The 25131-nt window shown below is 41.2% G+C and overlaps 1 protein-coding gene across 1 annotated transcript; it reads left to right on the top strand.

The window, feature by feature from the left end:
- The first annotated feature begins 845 nt into the window (after window positions 1–845).
- LOC149281909 (glucagon-like peptide 2 receptor) lies at window positions 846–23362 on the top strand. Its single transcript, XM_089498816.1, has 10 exons — window positions 846–929; window positions 10373–10469; window positions 13545–13652; window positions 15378–15502; window positions 17346–17452; window positions 17869–18025; window positions 18651–18810; window positions 19778–19838; window positions 21997–22135; window positions 23030–23362. Exons 1-10 carry the CDS (start codon window positions 846–848, stop codon window positions 23360–23362), a joined length of 1371 nt encoding a protein of 456 aa, XP_089354942.1.
- Window positions 23363–25131: the final 1769 nt, after the last annotated feature.

Raw genomic sequence — 25131 nt, 5'->3', positions numbered from 1 at the left:
TGCTGACTTGGGCTCCAACTCATTGGTGTGAGATTGGATTCGCATTTCATGGAGGTAACAAGGTTTTGATGGACCGGGGTCTGCTCCATCCCCAGTTACCTGCATTTTATGTGTAGTTTTTCTTATGACCGTTGGCGCCTTAACGTTGGAGGCTGAACGCTGCCTATGTTCGATTAATTACTATTAATTGTATTTATGGATCTCGCTTGACCCCCAAATATCGCAAAGGTTCCGTTTTCTGGTAAGTGAAAGTCTCCGGGTTATTGAAGCCCCCCGTACGGATCCTTTCCCCGTTTTCACGTTGGGTCCACCTGCCCCGCCGTACGAGGTTACAATATTAATAACACTTATTGGAATGCGGCTTTAAGGTTTTCCAAAATATCAGGAGTTGTTCCACGCACTAAAGCGAAACGGAATTGGAAATGCTCGGAGATCGTCCTCTTCTGGATGCGTAGCTTGGAACGTTTGAACCCTCGCTGGAAGCTCCCATTGGATGTCCAGATAAGAAAAAAAGCAGCTGTGTCTGACGGAGAACAAGGAACATTTCTGTCTGCTCCAGAAACATAACTCAGGGGCTGCGATCCGGGCTGTGCGATCCGGGCTGTGCGCTGCGTCATTCCGCTCCAGACCGACACGCAGATGTTTTCAAAGCTTTTTACGACTCGCGGAGAGCCGGAGGAATCAGCCACAGCTTCTCTGTTATTGTAAAGGGGGTTTTTTTTTGCCAAAAAGAACATTAGCGATGCTTGTAAATGTGTCATTTCCAAATGTTTGGCGGTGTCCTGAACCCAGAGCAGAGTAAATAGTACATAAAGGAAACTATCGGCGGTGGCAATCGACAAAGGATGGGGGCATCTTCCAGACGGCCGGACGTGAAGCGCGGTTACAGGACGGCTTTCCTGCTCATCGTGCTGCTCCCCATGAAACAGGTAAGAAGAGTTCTGGCGTTCCATCGCGCGTCTGGGATGTCTCTTAGACAGCAGAGAGGTTCAAGGAGCCAAAGAGAAGACTGCCATAAGGTACAATGAAGTGGCAAATTCCCGCGAGGACTTTTCTAGCCTGCATTATCTATCGAGTCGAAAACCGATCTTTTCTAGTGGGGGACTTTATACAAAAATCACAATATTCATAAAACTTTTTAGATTGATTTAAAAACAAAATAACTGGAATTAAAATAATTATGAAGGCACCTTATATGACAATAGTAAGATTCATTAAGCTTATTTTAATTATTAAATAATTGGAATCAAAATCTGACTTAATTTTATATAATGCTTCCAAAATAGAACCTTAAAACCTATTAAAAATATATATTTTTTAAAGATTCTGTCCTGTCGATGTTGAATGGTATTTGCCCTGCCTGCCACGAGATATTTGTACTGTAAAATATTTTAGAATTTACTTAGATGTTTCCTATTTTTTATTTTGATAACTTTTATAACATTTTGACTTTTGTTTAGCTATTTTTTTTATTTATTAAGTGTTTTTTTTGGGGTCTAATTACATTGATCTGGTTGTATATATTTCGTGATTCTCCTCATTCATTGTCTGCGGCTCGAAATAAACTCATTCTGCTCACCATGCGGAGGGTTTTCTCGGTTTTATCTGGAAACCTTTTGTGGTCAGTAATAGTTTTTTTTTGTGTCAAAGACGCTGCATCATAGTGCAAAGGTTACAAAGGGTTACTTATGAATTTATAATACGGCTCCCTTTTTTTAAGCCAGACTAAAAAAAATAAATAAAAAAAAATGTGCGTTCCCGGAATGAGCAGGTGACTATTTAAAGCGACAGGGTTCTATTTTCTACATTATAGGATGCGACACAAAATATCAGTTAGAACTTTCTAAGATTCTGATGGGATTATAGATTTTATGGGGTCTATTTAAGGCATTTTTAGTTTAGATATTACTTGTTGAAATATATTGTTTTATATATATAATATATATATATATTTTATTATTATTATTATTATTATTATTATGTTTTAAACTTGGAGTTAAGTTGTTCTAAATGTGTTAAATGACCAAAAAATAAATATTTTTATTTAATTTGATTAAATATTGAAATACAAACCTCTGCCTGATATTTCCTAATAAAATTGTTGCATGTGTTAAAAATTACAGGGCGGAAGCCATTTATTCACCAAAGTAAAAATATCTAAATTTTGAGTTTTGGAAGATAAATTAAAAAGAAATGATAAATAAAAATAATGTTTGAAGGATCAGAGGTGAAGCGGACGGAGGGCTGCCTTATATAGATATGTATTTTTGGACAGTATGTCATAGTCCAGAATATGAATTACGTTGGAGTCGTTGCCTGCATTCTTAACGGTGATATATATCAGAATTCCTACAATACCTAAAGCGGCGCAGGCAGCGTGGTGTTTGAGACACAAATCATAAAGTGTTTAAATTACTTAAAGCTCTGTTTTGCGTGAAGGAACGAAAAATTTACCAATCTAGTCAGGTGCCATTAACCCTTTTCTTGGAAATTACTAAATTTACTTAAAGACACGTTTCAAAGATAATTCAGGATTTTTCTCCAAAAAAAACTTCAAGAAAGTTATCTAGATAAGAATTTACGGTCAGCGGAAAGCGATGAGTGGGACGGCACGGACGGGTTTAGGAAAGTTTTTGCTCCAAATGCAACAAAAAGGTGCCTCATAAATAAGCTGAGATTTATGGGGAGAAGGGAAGATCTCCAGTTACTTTTAGGCACCCTGTAGTTTTTTGGGGCTTTTATTATAATATGATATATTGTTGCGCTAGCGTTGGAGGATGAGCTGGCCAACGACGTCGAGATTCCACGTTGGCAAAATAAATATTATTGAAGTCGATAATAGACTAGGAGTGCTGAGTATGGGGGGAAAAAAAGTCTCAAAAAATGAAAAAAAATCAGCCTAAGGCCATTTATTTTATCTTATAGAGGATCCCTTCCCCCATTAAGCCACGCTCTGTAATCAACCCAAATTCAGCTGAAATCTTCCATCACAATGGCAACAGTAAGACGCCCGGCGATTAGAGGCCGCGTCAACAAGAACCGCACCGATTGGCCTATTGGGAAATTCTCGGACCCCCATTTTTATTCCTAAAGATGTTTTTGTTCACTTTTTTTTTGGTTAAAACGTTGCCTTTTTCAGACTCTTCTCTGACCGGCGGGTAATAATAACGATATTCCACTTACATTACAAGAGCAGAAGCAAATCCTGTTTGGACAGAACTTAGACCGTAATGACTGATGTGAAACGAGTCCCAATAAATCCTAGCGGTCAGGCTGCGTGTAAAAGAATGTTTCTGAACTATAGAGAATCTGCAGATGGAAAGTCTACTAAAGACGGAAAAAATCCCCATCACCCCCTGTGTTTGAGTAGCCATTCGATAAAAAGCTCTTGGTCTTAGAAGTTAAAAAACATGGCGACGACCGGCCTTTTGGACAATCAAGCTGAACGGTAAAGTTTATCTTTTGAGGAAATGGCTGATGGCATCAATATTAAGGTGTCTGCCAAAGACATGGCCGTCTGGCACTCCAGGCGCTTGCCCATTGGGCCAGCGGCTAACATCGTTTCATACCCACGCGATCTGTGGCTTCGCCGGCTGGTCATGCGCAGCTATATACTACATGAGCATAAAAGCGCGTGGCCTCTCATACCCATCCACCGGCTGGTGGCCACCAATGACATGCGCGAGCCACCGCTTCATCCCCAGTCCTGCCCTGGCCATATAAACAGCATGCCAGGCAGGAACGCCATTTTATTTCGATGCGTGAAATGCCTGCGGCCAAAGAGGGCATCTGGATGAATGAACTCATTTGTACCTCCGTCTCTTCCCGTCAGCGCATGATCTTATACCGTTTACCATAATAACGCACAATTCCGTTTTGTTGGGAGTTCTAAAGCGTGCGGCCCGAATTGACGTGTTTAATAACTAATGCTTTCTTATTTTACTGGCGATCGTCTCCATTTGGAGCGTTCAAGCAGCAGGTTTATACAAGCACTTAATTTATCATCTGTTTACAGAGACTTGGATGCTTAATAACGAGCAATAACTCAAAACGGCCTATTTACTTAGTAAGATCGGCAATGAGTCACTCGCCGATACGTTACGGGGTTACAGAGAAACCATAAAATACAATCACCCCACCCAGGACACGGAGCGCCGACGCTCGGACGCGGAGATCCAAGCAAGTGAATCAGAGGACGCTCTACAGACTCGAGAAACCAGATCTGCCAAACATCTATCAGAATTGTGCAATTACCCAAAACCCAAATATATATATTTTTTTTAAGGGCAGATGTCGTTAAAAGAAATCTCCAAACCCATCACAACGGACTAATAAAACACCTTGCCAGGTAACCCGAAGTGTTTACCAAACATCTTCTACCGGCTCAAACATCTGCTCACCATCTAATAGCTACAGGAAGAGGAGACCACAGAGGTCTTCAATAAATACAACTGATAACCACGATGGCTTTACAAATTATGCATCAAATGACACTTTACGATCCCCATCGAGGAGCCTTTTAAGAAGAAATACTGAGAGCCTGGAACAGAGGGCATGCCGGGGGGGAAGAAAGATGGATTCAGGTCCGACATTCTTAAGTCTTCTTCAAAAAGTCTTCAGGTAGCCATTCAGCAGAAAGGGGCTCGGAAACACAGTTGGTCCGAGCTGCATTTGTCTCAATAATCGTGTGGGGGGGTTCTCCATTCTTTAAATATTTAATGGCGTCCACATGGAGAATTCACTCAAGATCTAGATTCCCAGCGGAAACCAATAGAACGGATGCTTCTAGAGTTTTCTTTTTACATTCTCCCCAATTCATCGACCCCATTATACAAAATGCAATGGGCAAGAACCTAAGAGTAAACCCCGATACCCCTCACGCTGGGAAAGACCCCCTGATTCTGATACTCTGCAAAGTTCACTTCCATTGACTTCTTGGGCTGAGTTCTCCTGGCTTCCATCTACTCAACGCCACCGACGCTTCATCAAGCCCAGGTTAAACGAGCCCACGTTTTACCGACTTTACTGTATATGTTCTGGAGCGCACTGGAGCATAGGAAATGCATTATTCAGAAAAAGAGATTGTAAGCTCCTGGGATCAGGGCCCCTTCTTCTTCTTCTTCTGTACTAATCTGTCCTAACGTGCGTTAATTTATTGCGGATAGCGTATCTTGTCGGAGTTAATGTTACTGTAAAGTTATCGTTATTGAGTTGAGTATCGGCTGGAACTCTATAAATACCCGTAATGTGAAATCGCTCTTTGTTTAAGAGGTAGATTAGAAATTAAAACGAATAAATCACAGATTTACATTTTATTCCTGCAAAGTCCTGTGCGGGATCACAATATTTATGAAATGTGGGAGATAATTTGTGGGATTAAGCGACGTTCTGTTTATCAGAATTAGAACGCGGGAGAGATTTATGACGGAAACAAAGTTTCTGCGGTTTGGACTTCTAAAAAACCTACATGGCTGGAAATACACAAGCGATGTAAATGTTTAACGGCGCATGAAACGGCCTCTTAGCGTTCGGGGTTTCATCGCAGCGTTGGAAATTGCCGGAAAAGCACCGGTTTCATGGGAACGGAACCGAAGACGTAAATTCTTTAGGCCAGAAACAAGATGTCATTTTATGATGGAAACGGGGAACAGTATGCAGGGTGAACGTGATCAGGAAAGACTGGTGCGGCCTGGGGGAGGAAAAAGAGAGAGAGAGAGACAGAGAGAGAGATGGAGGAGAAAAGAGAGAGAGAGAGAGAGAGAGAGAGAGAGAGATGGAGGAGAGAAGAGAGACACAGAGGGAAAAAAGAAAAGCAAGAGAGACGGAGGAGAAAAGAAAAGCGAGAGAAACACAGAGGAGAAAAGAAAAGCGAGAGAAACACAGAGGAGAAAAGAGAAAGAGAGATGGAGGAGAGAAGAGAGACACAGAGGAGAAAAGAAAACCGAGAGAGACAGAAGAGAAAAGAAAAGAGAGAGAGAGAGAGAGAGAGTCAGAGACAGAGGAGAAAGAGTGAGAGAGAGACTGAGGAGAAAAGTTAAAAACAAGAGACTGGAATCTAACACTAGAGGGTCAGAGGCTGAGATGGACTTGAAGGGCGTTTCACGTTATTGAGTGGTAGATAAATGGAACAGCCTCCCTGCAGATTTGGTAGCGGCTAATACAGTAGAGGGTTTGATTCGGTGTGATCGGATTGACTGTTTACAAGGTGTAGGTGAGAAGATCTGGACTCTCCAACATCACAGCGAGTGCGGATTTCACATCATTTTCCGATTGAGCAAGAAAAAAAATGAAAAAGGTGCAGATGTCCTCTTTTTGTTGATGCGTTTGGGCCGATATCTTGTAAATGTTTAGCGTTCCCGGTGACTTATGTGCCAAGTGTAGAGAAAGTATCAGCAGAGGTGAAACGCGAGCACACGGGGCGTTATATGAACATGATTTCAGAACAAACCTCTAGGACCGGCCATCCCAAAACCATAGCCTGCAGGTCCCGTCCGCGCATGGGAAGAAGAGTCTGCAGCCTTTAAAATAACGCGTTATTAAAAGCCCTGGTTTCAGGAAATGGTAGTTTTATGATGAAATGATTAAAACACAAATCAGGATTATTTTAATTTACTATAAAACCTGAAATTAGGATTATTACAAAGTATTAACCATTCTCTGTACCGGCTGAAAACGCGAATAAATTCCCCCGAGCTTTGAGCAGAATTCGGCATTCACAGCCCTGTCAGTTATGCTAAGAAAAGGCATAATTTGGCAAACGGTGTGGCCAGATGTTTAAAGAGAAAAAGAGAAAAAAAAAAGGTTTTCTCCAGACGCACATCTGTGTTTAATTATAGCGGCCGTTTCTCGCTACTGTCTTAACGGATACAAAAAGCAAAAAAAATGAAATCTTATTCTAAACACGACATGCCCCCCCCCCCCAAAAAAACTGAATCCAAAAATATCCAAAAAATACCAAGAAATTCACTCTAATTTTACAGTTGCAGCCCATAAATGTATCTCGTGCCAGCTGTCCTGTAGTCATACACGATGTATTTTTTTCATTTTTTCAGCTAAAAAGGCGTTTATACATTTTAGCCAATATATTCAGTGCCGACAATGCATTATTGTGCAAAGTTTAGTAAAATAATATTTAATTATCTGAAAATGGGTTTAAATGTCGTCCTATTTATGATTTTTAATGGAAACATTTGTCATCTGACATAAAAGCAGGCACTGATAGGTTGTTGCCATACGCTGGAAAAAACTTCATAACAGCTTCTAGGTTGTTTTTAATGCGAAGAAAGAATAAAACGGATCATGCGCTTAACGGGCTAGAGAGTATAAATGAGATTTTCTTGTGGGTGTAGAAGAAACTTTTTCTCTGCAAATTTTTTTTTTTTTTTTTGTAAGAATTTAAGAAATGTTACTTTTGTATAATATAATTTGATTTGTGACGTCCAGGTAATCATTTCTTATTTTTTTTTTACATGTTGTATTTTTTATTTTTTTTTGTACATTTTTGGTATTAATAATATCTTAAAGTTTGAGAAAAAACAGACGCGCAGAAGTTTATACATTTAGGGAGTTGTTTACATTTTAGCGGCCGGTGGCGAGCATCCAAATAACTGCAACAAGTTCTGTAATAACAGAAACAATAATTAATAATACGAGAGCTTTTAGGCTAATTGGGAGCCAACGGGAGGACATCAAAAGTTCTGATGTTCCCCATTAATTATTATTATTAGGATAATGGGACGAGAAAATGAGACGCACTTACTGCTCGTATCCTCGGCCATCTCTTTGATGTAACAAACAGGAGGGGGGGAAAAAAGGTTTGTTGGAAAAGTTTGTGTTATTTCAAATATGTAGAATTACGCGGCGATGTCGTGCATTCCTGATGTTTGGGGCAAAAAAAAAAAAAAAAATCAAATAAATTGTTGGGAAGTGGAATAAATGCTAGAAGTTTTTAAATAGGAAATGAAAGCCAGAAGACAAAAAAAAATAAAATAAAAAAAAATAATAATTTAAAAAACTTTTGTTAAGATACAGCCTGGTAGCCCCACGACTGCATATTAAAGTATTCTGTGAGTATCTCTAACCCGCTGTGAGGATTTTATTACGCATTCATCAAAAAGAGCACCCCGTGCATGTTTAATACCCTCACTGTATTACCCGCTACTACTTCTGCTGGGCGGCTGTTCCACTCATCTACCACCCTCTCAATATTCAGGATAGCAGCGTGCCTATCCCATGCGTGTTTAAAGCCCCTCACCGGGTTAAACGCATCTAGTTGTGCCGTAAGTCGTCTATAACGTTTGGAAGCGTTGAATGATCGATGACCTCTAAAGTCCTCTGCAGACGTAAGGTCATGATCAAGGCACTGGATACATTTGTGGGTCATGTTAAGAATGTAAGAATATAAATAATGACAGACACCGATTGGATTTTGAAAGGCCACAGTTTTATTTATGGTAAGTACTGTGACACGTAAAACTTTATTTAAACTTAAAAACATACATTTGTTGAAACTTGTGTAACCTCCAATCTTAATGTATAAACTGCCAGATTTAACTCTTTTAAAACCAAGGAAGTTACAACCACCGACCGTACATAACATCGATACCTCATCACAGGTAACTCACACCAACATGTTGCCGCGTACACCAACCACGGGCCGTAAAGCCGCACTAGCCCGTGGTGTAAACGAAGGCCCTCCCTTTCCCATGGGACCCTGCCCGTGGAAAAAAGGCCCGCCATAACTCACAATACCCACGGATTCCATACCTCGGATGAAAACCGCGACAATTTCACCCCGTACCATGAATAAACCAACCGTAAACAACCTGACGGGAACCTCAGTTCCCCGCCACACCAAATACCGGCAGAAAAAACACTGGGAGGGTAAAAAAATTCTTTCTGCCTCTCCTTCCTGCTTTATAAAAAAGGTAGAGGATCAGAGAAAACGTCCCTATTTAAGGACCTCTTAACCCCACCCCACCATGACCCTGACCTATAGGGAACTGGCCACAGGGTGATCATGCCCCACTAGCATGATCCAGGCCTGATCATGCGGCCCCTTCTTTTGTTGCTGCGTATCCGGGGCCCACTGGCTGGGAGCTGTAAAGGGCGCAGCACCTTCCGCACGAGATATTTACACATCGTTGTATCCTTTCCTATAAATATTATTACCACGCGATAAATGTTTCATCTCACACGGTACATTTTGGGATATTTACCTCTAACACAGTAGGAAAAATGTGTTTGGTGAAGGATGATGAAACCTCGGGTACTTAAAGTATTTATATGCATTGGGATAGATATTCCAAACATCCATGTCGGGGGATTATAATTCCTGAGAATAAATTAACACGGGGGCTACGAAAATCAAACCATTAACTGCAGGCGACGGCGTTATCATTGGTGGAATGGCAGGTGGAGGGGCAGGGATATATAGGAGTATTACTATTTATAAATACTTTCTATATATCTAAAAAATTCTCAATTCCAAAAAATTTTACAAAAAAAAAAAAACTGCCTATATCAAGTTTGCGTTTACAGGAAAGATTTGCGTTGCGTCTTCTCGATGGCGTGTGGCCCGAGCCACTTGATACGACGTACACACCACAGAGCGGCGTTACGGGAGGGGGGGGGTCATGATTATTATTAAAAACTATTAGCATATTTTTAATAAATAGGGAAAAGGCCGGGTTATGCGCATGTTGTAAATGATCTTCCATGAGATGGCGTGGAGGAGAAGACAGGGGAGATTTATAAAATCCGGTAATTGAATTTCCATGCTTTTTTTAACGGCTCCATTTTTCATCCGTCCAGCGCTTTCTGCAGCGAAATACCTTTAGTTTGCTAAACGCATTAACGAGAAGGAATGGGTTCAGGTGGGGGCCGACGCGGCTGTTTCTGCGTATATTTAAGTGGTATATACCATACACGATTAAAATACACTGCAAGGATAATTTGCATAATCCTACCATCTCTGCCCAGCGGCCATGGAGATCTCAACTATCAGAAATATTGGTAGATAAGTGGAACAGTCTCCCAGCAGAAGTGGTTGAGGCTAATACAGTGAGGGAATTTGAACATGGCTTAAGTAATATCAGTATATATATATATATATAATTATTATTATTATTATTTTACTTTATTTTTTCATTATTTTATTATAATGATGATTATTTTTTAAACGCCCCAAAATTGGAAGGTCTTGTTTTTTATTCCTGATCGCACGCCTGATGAATCTGTTTGCGTCTGACATTCAAACCATTTGCCTGATTCACATCTGAGTAAAGGACTCCCACGTTGGGAACGTGATCGTTCGTCTAATTCAGTTTTTGTTTTGTGTTTTTTTCCGAAGTATTTTGTGTGTTTTTTGCAGGTCGGGGGGTCCATGCTGAAGAACACCATGAAGAAGTGGTCTCAGTATAAGCAGGAATGCACGGAGCGGCTGGAACGAGAACGCGCTTTGGCAACCGGTAAGAGGGATGATGTCAGATGAGAAAAATACAATTGATGAATGCAGGAAACGTGCAGATTCACCGATCTTTCTACTTTTCGATGTGGTACAGAAACGATATATACTTTTTCTTAAAAATAAAATTCTTAGGTTCGCTGCGCGTTCCGCCCAGAATGGATTAAGGTACGGTGTGTGATCAAACGATTTAAATACAATGTAACAGAACAGAGAGAATTAGGCAGCTGCCTACAGGTTGGATACCCCTTCCCGAAATCAATTAAGTGCTAGTGGTTTTGCTGGATGGAGGGGGTCGCCGGCAGCAGGAGGTCCCCATCGTGTAAGTATTTTGGGGCCCCAGGATCTGCTCTTTCCCCCCTGACTTTACTTAATATGGAACCCACTCTCAAAGAATTTGCCATTGGATAGGGGCAGTTCGTCTCATCTAATCCGGCAACAGTAAGAGCTCAAACCGCGCTTGGTCCTTGGTCTTATCTCATGTCCAGGATTGCCTAATGCCTACCCCACGCAGGGTTAAATTCTGCACAATGGATCGGCCCCTACATTCCTACCTCCGTCTCTCCTCATGTCTAGCATAAAACCACCGGGGGGTAATTGGGACGAGACAGGGGGTAATTGGGACGGGACAGAGGGGGTAATTGGGACGGGACAGGGGGGGTAATTGGGACGGGACAGGGGGGGTAATTGGGACAGGACAGGGGGGGTAATTGGGACGGGACAGGGGGGGTAATTGGGACGGGACAGGGGGGGTAATTGGGACGGGACGGGGGGGTAATTGGGACGGGACGGGGGGGCAAACTGGCGAGGGATGCATGTGTGGCACATTATATACGCAGAAGCGGACTCAGAACTCTCAGGCAGCACCTGGTGTGAGTGGGAGAATCACAAAAGAAAAGGAAAAAAACAAACTCCCAAGCATGGCAGGACTCCCAGCAATTCGTTAGCAGGTTTTTTTTTTTTTTTTACTTAATCATCCTGATTACAAGAAAAATAAGAGAAGAATATGGTTTCAGAGCGAGGAAAATATCCTCTCACGCGCAGGAACATTTTTTATTCTTTATGAGTTTAAAATCTAATATAGAAATTTCAAGGTGAAACGCCCAGCGATGGAAAACAACTTCAGTTTATAACTATTGGAGATCAGCGACAGATCACATGTAATCGTGAAAGAGTTAAGATGGTGAATCCCTGCATGCACGGAGCCATTTTGTCTCTGGAAGAGCCACCCCTTTGAGGCTACCGGGTTTAACCACCTACAGAGGTACTGCTTGGGGACACCTTTGGACTACTCCATTAAACCCAGTAGGGGGGGTCATGGCTTTTAAATACACTTCTACCCACAGCAGCATGCCCCATACAAAGATTAATTCTAGAGCAAACATGAAGTAATCTACAGAAAGACTATGGTTTCCATGGTAACTGCCCATAGTGTAAAACCTGGCCCCAGAACCGTTTTTCCTAATTCAGGCCCAAGATTCCATATTTTGTTTTAACGTTACATGGCATATATATAGTGTGTATTACTGTATTACCCAAAATGCTGAAAAAACGGTATCATTTACCCCATTTCAAATCTAAGTCCGTATTCAATGATTTAGAGGATGCAGCACAACTTCCTGTTTCGCCAAATAATCCCGACTTGGAGCTGTTGTTCTATTATAATAAATTCCTTAATAATCTATGAGATGCCGTTAATGCGCATCCGTCAATCCCAATTGGGGTGTCTTAAAATTATTTCCTCGTCAGCATTTCTGTGGATGCATTGGAGCAAAACGGCGGCATTTCACGAAACGATAAAATCCAGTAGCGGAGCGTTTAGAAGGCGAGGGAGGATCGGATTCGTCACGTACGCATGAGCCCTCGTGAATGTAGATTGTTCATTATCTTTCAAGTATTTTTTCCCCTTGTAAAGCGCTTACTTTCCTTAAACTGCCGCGGCTCGCTCGCCAATGGCAATACACAAAAGGAAAACATAGGGGTCCACCGTATCGTGCAGGCAGCACGATAGCTGACCATACAAGATCCAAGGTGAATGAGTAACAAACGGGGTGATTTCTGTGGTTCTGGAGGGACCTCTGGACCTAGAAGACATGTTTTTATGGAACGGAGTTTCCATAAGCGTCAGTAATCTTACTATGAATATGATTAGCGGGGCTAATCCACTAAACAGGGAGTTTGCAGGAGGGTCAAAGTGACATCAGCAAACGACATCACATTAATATGAACTCTAAAACGAGAGGTTATATGGTTCCCAGCCCAAACATACTGGAGACGGGCTACGCATGGATTCCGGACAGAAAGGAAACCCGGTGCTGGAGAGGAGGCCACAGAAGCCCAAGGTCGTGCCTCTCGCCCGCACATTTCAGCATATGTTTTTAGTACATACTATTCGATCATTCGTGGCCACATTTCAGGGTTAGCTTTCCCTCCAGAGCTTCTGCAAAAATAAACCGACGAGATCCTACCGCATAGACGAATTGTGAAGCGAGATGCGTGACAGAGGCAGGAAAATGCCCCCGCAAGCATCCTCTCCAAATCTCGAAGGGTAAATGGTATGGTCCACGATCCTCGCTCTGGAAAATCTATCAAAGCAGGGATTTCCTTTGGAAAAAGCAACAAGTAAAGTCTATACGCCGTTTCATTCCGCGTTCCAGATTTGACTGCGGTATTTGCACTTAGATTATCCATAAATTTAGAGCATGATGGGAAAAAAACGTGATATTGATGTCGGGGGCCCTGAAAGAGGCAGGATGTCCCATCATATCTTTGTATATTCTGTTCTTTATTGGGTTCTAGGTTGTCATCCTAGAAGAAGAGCCTTCAGAGTTGGGCGACTCAAGCGCATGTTGTACCTTTGGTGAGGCCTGATCTGGTCTCCTCAATTCATGATTATCCATGGCTGGGATTCCAAAACGGTCCCCACCAAGCTTGGCCTCGATGAAGGTCCACCACACTTCAGAGATAAACTGCCTTTTGGCACTGGTTTTAATCCATTATTCAGCCCTAGCCCTGCTGTATGGATAAAGAACGCGGCACAAAGCCAACGAATCCGACTTCTTTTCTTCTTTCTTCGCAGGGGTATATTGCAACGGCACATTCGATCAGTTCGCCTGTTGGCCGTACTCTCCGCCAGGAAATATATCAGTTCCCTGCCCGTGGTATCTACCGTGGATGGACCAAACAGGTACTGGGGATCCGTGGACGCGCGCAGACCACCTGGCGGCCATATTTGTTTCTTATTTTTGTATTCAAGCCCATTTTCCGACCCTAAAACCTCTCATGTATAGGATAATGTATATCTACACATATCTTCATAAATTATTCTCATTAAAATGCATGATTTAAGATATCTCCAAATTTAGTTTTAAAGGAAAACATGGAATCTTTGCTCAAAATTATACTTTTTGGGGGTTAAAAAAAAAAGATACTTCTTGCATGTTACTGCATATAAAGTGCCTTCGTCTGTATAGATTCCCCAAACCTCCATGCAATCTCATTAATATACGCAGGATCTGTGGTACCCGAGGACTTCTAACGAACGGCTCGAGCTAACGTGGCTTAAACAAACTCCCGTCATCGTACAATCTGTTTCCGCTTACCGAACACGTGCGCTTGTATATAAATGTAAACACGCGTGTTCCTCACCTGTGTGGCCCCAGGGGACTAGCGGTAATTTTATCAATCTCCGAAGGTCTAGTTTAATCAAACACATCGCAGCATCTAATAAGAACAAGGAACGTTTCTCCCCTTGTTTACAAGCTCTATGCGAACACGATGAGAAAAATGATTTGTTTTGGTGACAAACATGTTTTACGAGCCTTGATTTAAAAAGCTCCAAGGCCGAAACTCTAAACCAAGTTTTGTTTACAACTTTAGCGCAAGCCGCACACGCGTGTATATTATATGTAATCCCCCTTAACATGAGAACACACACATAAAAGTCAATTCCGTTTTGGTGAGATCTCCATCGCCCTTGGTATAGGGGCATTTGCAGTCAATTTATAAAAATAAATTATATATTTTTTTATACGTTATAAAACAAATAACCTGAAATTATCCACAAATCATTGTACGGGGGATATGACAGAATATGGTCATACGAGGTCTGGTTTGTGTAAGAAGCAAGATCTTGGAATGTTTTTCCTCCATCTGCATCCAGTAATTGGCCATATAATAAACACACGGCTAGAAACGTACTAAAGACCCAAAGGGTTAAGACGCGGTCCTAGCCAATGGCGACAAGACTCAGAAACACAATAGACGCGAAGCTGTAGGATACCGAACATGTCAACGGTAAAAGCATTGCCAGTTGGGATGAGAAGTCCATGGCCAGGAATCGGGTCATAACTCATATACACTAAATACCCTCATCCGTGTGACGGTCCCATTGTGTGACTGCAAACGAGGTATGGATTATTTCATAAACACTAAAAAATAATCACTATGTAGCCAATCATCCAAAGGGTCGTAAAACCCAACAATTATTACAACGTAATAGCTTAGCGTTCCTGTCCATCGAGGGCTTCCAATGTTCCGCCATCGTTAACGGTTCCAGATCTCCAGAGACTTTGTAACAAACAGAAGTTTCAGAAGTGGTGAACCTGGCACCCGGCGAGATTTCTGAATGAGAAATGTAGATTGAGGGTGAAAGTTCTGATACGAGCGATATCTGTTGTTTGAAAACCATGGTTTACGCTGAATGCGCGAAGCCGATGGATCAGAGAGAGAGAGAGAGAGAGAGAGAGAGAGAGAGAGAGAGAGAGAGAGAGAGAGAGAGAGAGAGAGAGAGAGAGAGAGAGAGAGAGAGGCCACGTTCTCACCGAGTAAAGCCAAAGTATTAGGATGTTAACACATAAGACACAGAAGATGAATGCGATGCGATGGGTTGACCTCTCGTGTTTAATTCTAGGGAATACGGGATATGTATACAGATACTGCTCCGACAAGGGTGTCTGGCAAACGATGGAAAACTCCACAAACATTTGGCGGGATGTCACGGAATGTTCTGCTAATAGTAATCTCTTCAAAGAGAATGTGAGTCAGAAATCTTTCCTTTTGCATTTTTTTTCTTCTTATACTGAATTTTTAGATACTTTCGGGGTCTAGATATCTTGCGCTGTAAAAGGCGTCGTAATGTGCATCTCGTATGGTTTGTATGGTGGGTTTTGATTGATTACCGTTGGTAGCCGATTCACTGTGGGCCGATGGGATGGGAACGACCCTCGTTAAATAGCACAAAGGTGACATGTCGCATCATCAATTAAAACTTCAATTCGGTTTGCCGTCTTGGTAGATGTCCTTTCAAACGACTTGGCCTTGACATGTTAGGTTTAATGTATCACATGACAAACCAAAGAAATATCCCTTTCCAGGCAAATTCAGTGTGGGGAAAGTGTATTATATACAGTTCTGCCGAGTTACCGCTCTTTTTGTCTCCTGTTTTACCTCCGTAGGGGTAACTTGAGATCTCACCCCTGGGGGTTCCTTTTACTTGTCACTTCCAGCTGGATGTATGTAGAACGTTACATTTTATAATATGTGATCTCGTGGATTTCTGGCCTCATCGACAGCCTCTGAAGGTCCCGTTCATGGCACACGCATATAGCACGCTGTGTAAATATGTTGCGTTGCACTGGATACGTCGCGTTGGGTTTTGTTAACCCGGTGCTCTGCTTTCTTTGAAGAGGAATGGGAGCCGTTCGGTGTTTGGCAGTGTGTAACCCCGCTGATGTTTAGGACTTCTCCAGCCATATGGAATCCTTCACAATGAGAGGTTAAACGGAGAACACTTTGGATCTATTTTTAAAACGTTAACATCTGTCTTTGTACAAAGAAGGATTTATTTGGTTTACAAAACATGTCATACGGTTTGTCCCGATTCTTCACTTTTTTCAAGGATATTTCAATGTATTTAATCACCCTCTAACCGGAGACCAACGCAGACCCGTTGCTCTGCCAAATCTAACCCTTCATCCTCAACATGCTGGAGTGTCTTCAGATTACAGAAGAGTTAGACAGTCACCTTGTTTGTATACCACGGGAGCGGCAACCTTCCCTTTCCTCTTCTAATAGCAGGATTTTTCTTCAGGAGGAGAAGCGAGGCAGGTTCTCAATGATGCAGGTAAAGACGATTTGCCGCCGTCAGATACTTAAAACACAAAGACACACAAATCTTTGTATATTTTTTAAATCCCAGTTCCGGAAGGAGACGTTCTATCGTTGAGAAACCCATGCAGGCCTCAACGATCCAGGTTTCCTGATGGATTATTGACTGCGTAGGTGGCCCCCATGTCCAAGACAATGAAATATCTTCCAAGGACTCATCGTGGCCTCTCCACCCAGCAGATGAATAGGGTAGGAAGAAACACCGTGCATTCTCTTTCAAAATGAAAGCACACACAACACTTGAAAATAATCAACAAAGAAAACCAAGCCTGGTTGATATGAGATTGTGGCTCTCCAAATGCATTTCTGTTCCCGGCAGATCTCTTTGATTTATGTTAGAAATCGCACATTTAAGCCGGCTCCTCAGAAGTTGGGTCTATTTCTTGGGCTGTGAATGAGCAGCGAGCCCCAGGCTCTGACACGAGGGTCTCCATGGACCACGGCAGAAGACATCTGATCACCGGACAGTCTCGATAGCTATATAAGCCTGGCTAACGCCTAACCTGGGGGAAGCTCGAATCTAGACGTTCCAAAGGCAATTATTGGGCGACTGAGTGAAACACAAGACCATCCAGGGTTCGGCAAAAACCGTCTCTCCATAACGTGTCGAGAAGAAGTTTTCTCAGAGTTTAGACATTATCCAAAATCTTACATGTTTACTATGTGTATTTAAAGGCTCTCTAATTTAATAAACCCGTTTTTATCTCGACAGGAGAAAGAACACTCTCTCCTTACGCTGATCCGCGTGTCTTACACCATCGGGTACTCCATATCCCTCGTCACGCTGGTGCTGGCTTTATTCATTCTTCTGATATTTAGGTAGGAAGCAAATGGTTAAACCGGTGTTTAAATTTGCAGAACACATCCTGAGTAACCGGACACCGTAGCAGCAGAGAGCCCACAATCCCTGGATTTACCGCAAAAATACCATTACAGCCATTGTGATGAGATTTATGATTCTGTTTTTCCATCTTTAAGCCGGAGGTATCTCTGAATACGCCACTTTCTCAATGACGTGTTAAATCCCCCTTAGCCAGGAGCAAAGACAAAAATGGGGCAATTGGGGGGGACGCGAGGGTGTAAATTTCCATTCTAGGAGGTTTATATAGAAAGTATGAATAGTTTATATATATATATTTAAACAAAAATCTCAATATCAGAAAAAAAAAATGATGCTGAACAGCTTGGCGTTTGAGAAATAATAGCATACATGCGCGCACCATTTATTTCTGCAGAAAACTCCACTGTACCAGAAATTACATCCACATGAATATGTTTGCCTCATTTATTATGAAAGCCGTGGCCGTCTTGATGAAGGACATGGTTCACACGAACGCGTACGCCAAGAAGCCGAGCGATGAGAACGGGTGGATGACGTATTTGAAAGGAGAGGTAGACGTCGTCTCGTGTAGAGCTGTGAAACCGAGTGACGCGGGCGTTTAGAATGGGATAGCATTTAGAGGGAGACCCATGAGACTTGGAGGTCTCGGTGACTCGTTTTCATAAAAATGGCCACCAAAAGCCATCGCACTCTGTACACGGCCTCCAGATTGGGATGGAAGAAAGACTAGGTCCCAACAAACTAGAGACCAGGTGGCCACCAATAGTCTGGGATCTCCTCTAAGGAGATTTTATTGTAATCTCTCGAAAACCTCTGGGATCTAGGATTTAGAAGCCACCTGTGATCCCTCTAGGCCACCGGTTTTTGTGTTCACGGCCCTGTATTGAGAGACGCCATTGCCATGGCTTGGGTGGTTTCATCTTCCAAACTGTAGGCATGGAATGAGGGCGAGGGGGTAACTGGCCTAGTTTGTAGGAGACCAACATTTCTGAGACTTTATTGTGGATCTTGGCCAGCGTAGTTGTGAAGTTTAGGGGAAGACAACATCAGGAATGGCTGCCAACTGTACAGCGTTGAGTCATGTATGAAAGTCGCGAGCCATCTTTTTGTTTTATGCTCTGTCTGCTCCGCTGCCCTCTAACTAACCCCGTCTCGTTTCTCCGCTCCCTTTTCCAGGAAGCGACGGCATGCACCGTCGTACAGGTCCTCATGCATTTCTTCATAGGAACAAACTACTTTTGGCTCCTGGTGGAAGGCATTTACCTGCACACTATACTGGTGACCGTGGTGCTGTCGGAGAGGGGGCTTCTCATGAGATATTTCGCAATTGGGTGGTGTAAGTAGACCGGTCCCATTTATAATTATTTACAGAATATTCAATATTCAAAAATTTCCCATGCACATATCATATAATTCCACCATAATTGACTCAATAATTGATAACAACATAAACATTTGATAAAAGAGAAGTCTGTCTCGTAACGCAATCCGATGAAAAAGCAAAGCCTCAAAGCTCCTCTCCCAACATAAAAACGCACAAACCGCGGTGAATGTTTTTGGATCAATCACATCAATAAGTAGCGTTTTAACTAATTAAAACCCTGGCAGCTTCCACTCCTTCGACAGAACATCGCGTACAGGTTCTCCTAACTTTCTCAACTCATTTCTTAATTAACGTAAAAGGATTTTTTTTCCTTTAAGATCTGTTTATCATAAAATTTTCCAAAAATAAATAAAAAAAAAAAAGAAGAAGATTTTTTTGGCCAAAACCACCTTCCCTCTTTTTGAGATCTAGGGCTTTAATGACGTCCGCACTTTGGATCAGACACGAGAGGTCATCCAAATATTTTGGGACACAAAATTCATGCTTTTTTTCCCCCTTAAAACTAATATACGATTTTGTCCTCTCTCAAGGCCACTAATCTTCTGTATAAACGGCCCCTGTGGGCAGTGGACCCAGAGCGCGAGGCCAGGGTTCCTGGAACTAACAGGACAAACCACGACACCATTTATCAATGTTCTCAATTACTTTCACTTAATAAATATCTTAATAAATATTTAGCTTCTATTATTTTGACCTAAAAAACCCCACAATAATTTAGAACTAAACACGTATGTCATTTTCAAAAGTAATTTTAAATAAAGAGGAGAAAATTAGAGCGAAGCCCTGATTTGAAGACTTTCCTGTGCGCTCAGTTTTGAAACAAAATCCCCAAAAAGTTAAACCCCCCCCCAAAAAATCTAGAGGTCCAAGAGTTTTCATGCGTGGCTTAAGAATCTTTTTTTCTCTTTACGTTCCGCAGTCTGCCCGCTGCTCTTTATGACGCCGTGGGTCGTAGCCCGAGTGTACCTCGAAAATAACGTGTAAGTTTTTACTTTTTTTCTTGGAATGTGAGTGTGAAGATGTCGCGTGTTATGGGAGAGGCGTTTAGGGCACAAAACTACACCCAATTATTTTTTAATGTACATTATCTTGAATAAAAACATAAACATGACACTTTATTCTCTAGTGATTCATGTTTTCTTTTTTAAATTTAAGGACAGGTTGTTTAAAAAAAAACAAAAAACAAAAAAAACTTAAAATACCCCACCCAACACAAAAAAATGCATTACATTTTAATTTTGCCGTTTTAATTTTATTAATTACCGTACTTTCTGAAATGTTTGTAAATATGTTTTTTAATAATAATTCCCTATAACCTATTGAATTTAGGTATAATAAATGATGTCTCCTGAGATGTTGGGGTTGATTTTTGGGTCACAGTGATTGCCTCTGAACCAAACGACACAATGATGCATTATCCGTTCCCTAAAGACGGCATACACGGTGTAAATATCGATCATTTAACTACCCCCCCATAAATCAGAGGCAGACAAATGGCAGAACCGGCTGGATAAGAGGACTTCAAAGGATCTGATATATTTCTGGATAGTAATACAGTCGCGAGAAACACACACACGGAGTTAATACTTTTCACCAGGAAAAAGGCATAAAAAACAATATTTAGCCATTTTAATGCAGCTTTATAAATTATATATATAAAAAAAAAAAAAATGCAAGGATATTCCTGCTAAATAAAAAGAAAAAAAAAAAAAAAAGTCTGATTGGATTTTTCTGAGATATCTCATTCAAAAAGTGCTTTAAACAAAAATAACTATTTATATTTGTGGGTTTTAAGGTACATTTGCTTTGCACTCTCCTTCTCTGGTGGAGCCGTTCGCTATTAAAGTCTATGGACAAGCAATAAGGCTCGGTAAGGGCAGGTTAGAAGGGGTAGGACAGCCGAATAACCCGACAAATGTTTTTGGACGCTACCCCTTAATAAATAGACACAGAGGAATGCTTAAAACACTAAGGAGCACAGAATGGATCCAGTCTGGATGCTGCCAACTTTTATCCAAGACATCCCCTGTGTGGCCAACATGGGAATTGCATGTAGAGGGAAAAAAACTTGGAAAGGGTTTCTCTACTGCTCTAAATGTATCCAATATATGGCAATATTATATCATATTATATCATTTTGCAAACTTAAATATTGTAACAACCTCCAGCTCCCGAGGCACGATAATCACAACTACACTTCTTTCTAACGTAACCTTGTCTGGTTATCCAGAAGTCGCATTCACTCCTCGGGCTAAAGGTCTTCATGTTAACAGAAAGCTAAAACAATGATCATAAGAACCATAAAATTCTATTTCTGAGCATCTCGGATGAGGGGTTTGTCTCGATTTAACATTTTATTTTCCCCTTTTAGGTGCTGGGGGAGAAATGAAAAAAAGGGGATCTGGTGGATCATTAAAGGGCCGATGTTACTATGTATTTTAGTAAGTAGAACACAGCTCGTTAGGTCAGAACTCATTGTGCGGATGTCAATATGTTGACTTATTAGAATTAATCTTTTTTTGCAGATAAACTTCATTATATTTCTCAAGATTTTAAAACTTCTGCATTTGAAGCTCAAGGCTCAGCAGGTGAAGTCTACAGATTATAAACTTCGGTAAGAATAAAAATCTTCTCAATGCCGCAGCAGAATGGACAGTTTACCCCGGAAATAGAAGTAAAATCCGAATGCCGGAGAATCTAATGAGAAAGCGTGAGATTTTAATTTGCTAAACCTAGTTTTTTCACTTATTTTGCAATTATTGTTTTTTTGGTTTTTTTTTTTAAATGTTCACCGTAAAGAGATTTTAGAGTATAAAAAATGGATAGCTGGTTCTCGAGGCTCTCCCATGAGTCCTCCAAGTTTCGAAAGGTCTAAATAGATACATATCGATCAGCCAATCAGGAAGGAGAGACCCGGTGCACTGCGGGAAAACACGCCGTAAGAAGAACCTCCCAACAGTAACGTTATTGCGGAACGTTCTATTATAGAATGACTTCAACGAAAGGAAGAAACGGAATGTTTAATAAAACCGTGATAAATATTTGACTGGATTGAAGTGAATTTTAATTCTAGACCTTAATATTATATAAAAACCATATAAATATGTATATAACTAATACGTTGAATTTTATTTGAAGGCTGGCCAGAGCGACCCTTATACTGATTCCTCTGTTGGGGACGCACAAGCTGCTCTTCATACTGATTAACAACGAACAGTTTGAGGGTCGCACCAAGCAGGCGCTGCTGTTCCTCGAGCTCACCATGGGATCCTTCGAGGTGAAGTTGGGGAAAAAAGGGACCGTTTGGTTTCTTGCCTTTTAAAGATGAGGCGCTATAGGGGATGGGGGTGGATTAGATGTACGCCGAAAAAAGCGCGGCTCTCCACCAAAAAACGGATACCGTTGCATGACCTTTCAGGGTCCGACGTTTAGTAAGATGTAGTCACTTAGGCTTTCAAGACCTGAAGAGGGGACGGCTGAGATCTCGGAAGGTTACGTGACTTTACATCTTACTAAGTGTTGGTCAATAAAATGTTTTTTTGACTTTCACCCGGTACGTACAAAATTAACGCATTCATCCTGTTTTGTTTCCTAGGGGTTCCTGGTTGTCATGTTATATTGCTTCAAAAACGCAGAGGTACGTTAAAGCAGAGCACGAATTAAATGTTCAAGCAATTGCCCCCCAAAAAACCTAGTAAAATATATGAGGGCATGCAGTGTGGGAACTAAATCCCTAATAATCATACAAAAAGACTTAAAATCTCCATTTATTCAAAAATATATTAAAATGAATATAGAAAGTGGTGGGAAATTGAATTATCCCAGTTATGGGCTATAATCAGACCAAGGGGGAAAGAACACAACCCTCCAGAATTCTGGAACATCTTGGGACAATCCATCGGAATATTGATACTCCGGTCTCTGACATGTCAGACGTAATAACGATGAGACCTGTTTGACATTTACTGGCATAGAGTTAGTTACGGCTGGGCCAAGGGGGGGAGGGGGACACCAGATTACTCCAGCGGGGTTCTCCTGACTTATCGGAGGAGTCTTCTAGAATTATTATACGAGGTGAATGCCAAGGAAGATGATTTTTTTTTCCAGGAATGGCAAATACTTTATAATTCAGGTGGGAATTTGACGTCTCTCTTATCTCCTCCGTTGCTAGGTACAAGCAGAGCTCCAGAAGCAATGGAATCTCTTCCTGCTACATTATGTCCCCTGCCAAAACTGTCTGATCGGGAACAGAGACAGGCATCAAACTAAGCGTTCTAAACCGCCGCGGAAAAAATACCTAATAAGCAACGGGTTCTACCAGGATGTGAAGAGGCCCAGCAGCGTCCAGCTCCTCCACGTGACCGTTAACGTCACCGCGGAGTCGGACCCCCAGAGAAGCACCCAGCTGGAGTACTTTGCAAGGGGAAGCGTCTCGGAAAGCAGCGATGGAGGGCTGACGTTGGGCGAAACGTTAGAGGAGACAATGGTAGAGAGCGAGACATAACGGCTTCATACAACATGGAACGTATTCGTGTATGAACACCTCTAAGTCTCTAAAAAACAAACAGAAAAAAATAAATCATTGAGACATGGATCCCAAGGCCGCGTCGGGGCCCCCGGAGTCCGACCTTAATTGTGTTCGGAGAACTAATTACCGTGAACAATAAACAAACAGCTTCTTAGAACTTTCAAAATATACCATCTCGGAAAAACAAGTCAACCTCAACATCAAAAGAAGGACATTTCATTAAAAAATATGTAAAAAAACCACAAAATCAGCAATTAGAACGACATAAGGAGTAAAGAAAACGGCACAGGGAGCTCAAACGTTGCATTTTGACTATTTGGGTGGGTTGGCCTTCAAGCAGTAAACAGACAAATATGCAAATGATTTCATCTGCATATTGGGCTATGATGGAGACAGCTCAACATTAAGCACATTGAGCCAAAACTGCTTTATTTAGCCCAAAAGTTTACTAAATCAGATACACAGAATATCAAATAAAGTCACATTTTACGGTTTATTCAGACACTGTATATGATTTTATAATAAATACATATTTTTAGAATATATGGGGGAAAAAACAGAACCCTTAAGGTAAGGTTAAGGGGTCACAGGTGTGTCAAAGAGTTTAGGATTTCTCTTAATTTTTTAAACAATGGGTTAAAAATTGTAAAAGCCCTGGATTTCAGGAAATTCTTTTATCATTACAGGGGCATAAACTTTGAAAATAACCTTTAAAAAAAAAAATAAAAAAAATTTCAATATTCAGATTTTTTAAAATTTTCATTAATTGTATTATTCAGTAGTATATTTAAAATATATATAACTTTAAAAAAATGATTTTTGCAGCAAGGAAATATGTATATAAAAATGTAAATTACTGGCTTAGATTTTTTTTATATCAATGAGGTTGGTGCATAAAATATGTTATTAAAACTGAGGAATTTGTAATATAATACAAAAAAAAAAAAATCTACATTATATTTTTTACGTTTCCCTCCAGTAACTTTTTTTTCTGTGTTTTACAAATAAAATTGCATCGTCTTTTACATTGCAGAGGATAAGATTTATTGCCAATTAATCTCCTTTCTGATACGCGATACAATGAAAGATGGCGTCCGTAAATTTTGCACACATGTATATAATCGTTTTTAATTAAAATGCGCTAAAAATAAACGGCGGTCATTTGGGTTTTTATTGATAAAGACGTTTCAATAAACAACTAATAGTGTTTTAAAAGCTCATCGGGATGGAGACTTTTAACAAAAGGAATCTATATTAATCACGGCTTTCAAATCACCAATCAGTGCCATGGAAATGAGGTTATAACGAATCGTCTGCATTCTAAATTAAGGTTTCGTTAATGGTTTTTTAATTTACTTACATCACAGAGATGTCATAGCCTAAAACACGGCAGGGTAAATAGCCTAAAACACAGCAGGGTAAATAGCCTAAAACATGGCAGGGTACATAGCCTAAAACTGGCCTAAAATAAATCATTGTTATACAAAAAGCTGTATAAATTTATTATTTTTGAGAGACGGTCACATGGTTCAGAAGCGGAGGTATTTTAATGTGAAAGTAGGCGCATCCTCGTGGTAACTACATACCGGGATAAGTCACAGGTCAGGCTACCCGGAGCCTTGCAGCTTTTGGGGAAGCGGCTTAGTTGGGGAGGCGGGGCTAGTCACAAAGATGGGCGGGGCACATTGGCCACACAAGGGGCGGTGCTATCCCCAGATAGAGAATTGTTTGGGCATTGGAGGGGA

The sequence above is a fragment of the Sceloporus occidentalis genome, unplaced genomic scaffold, assembly GCF_023333645.1.
Source record: "Sceloporus occidentalis isolate IW3139 unplaced genomic scaffold, rSceOcc1.0.p SCAF_126, whole genome shotgun sequence".
NCBI classification, from domain to species: Eukaryota; Metazoa; Chordata; class Lepidosauria; order Squamata; family Phrynosomatidae; genus Sceloporus; species Sceloporus occidentalis.
Note: the sequence above shows the minus strand (reverse complement) of the source record. Positions and strands in the feature narration are given on the sequence as shown.

Coding starts and splice junctions, on each gene's coding strand:
- LOC149281909 (XM_089498816.1), top strand. CDS start 846: ATGGGGGCATCTTCCAGACGGCCGGACGTGAAGCGCGGTTACAGGACG. Junction 10,470..13,544: donor AGAACGCGCTTTGGCAACCG/GTAAGAGGGATG, acceptor CTTTCTTCGCAG/GGGTATATTGCAACGGCACA. Junction 18,811..19,777: donor ATATTTCGCAATTGGGTGGT/GTAAGTAGACCG, acceptor TACGTTCCGCAG/TCTGCCCGCTGCTCTTTATG.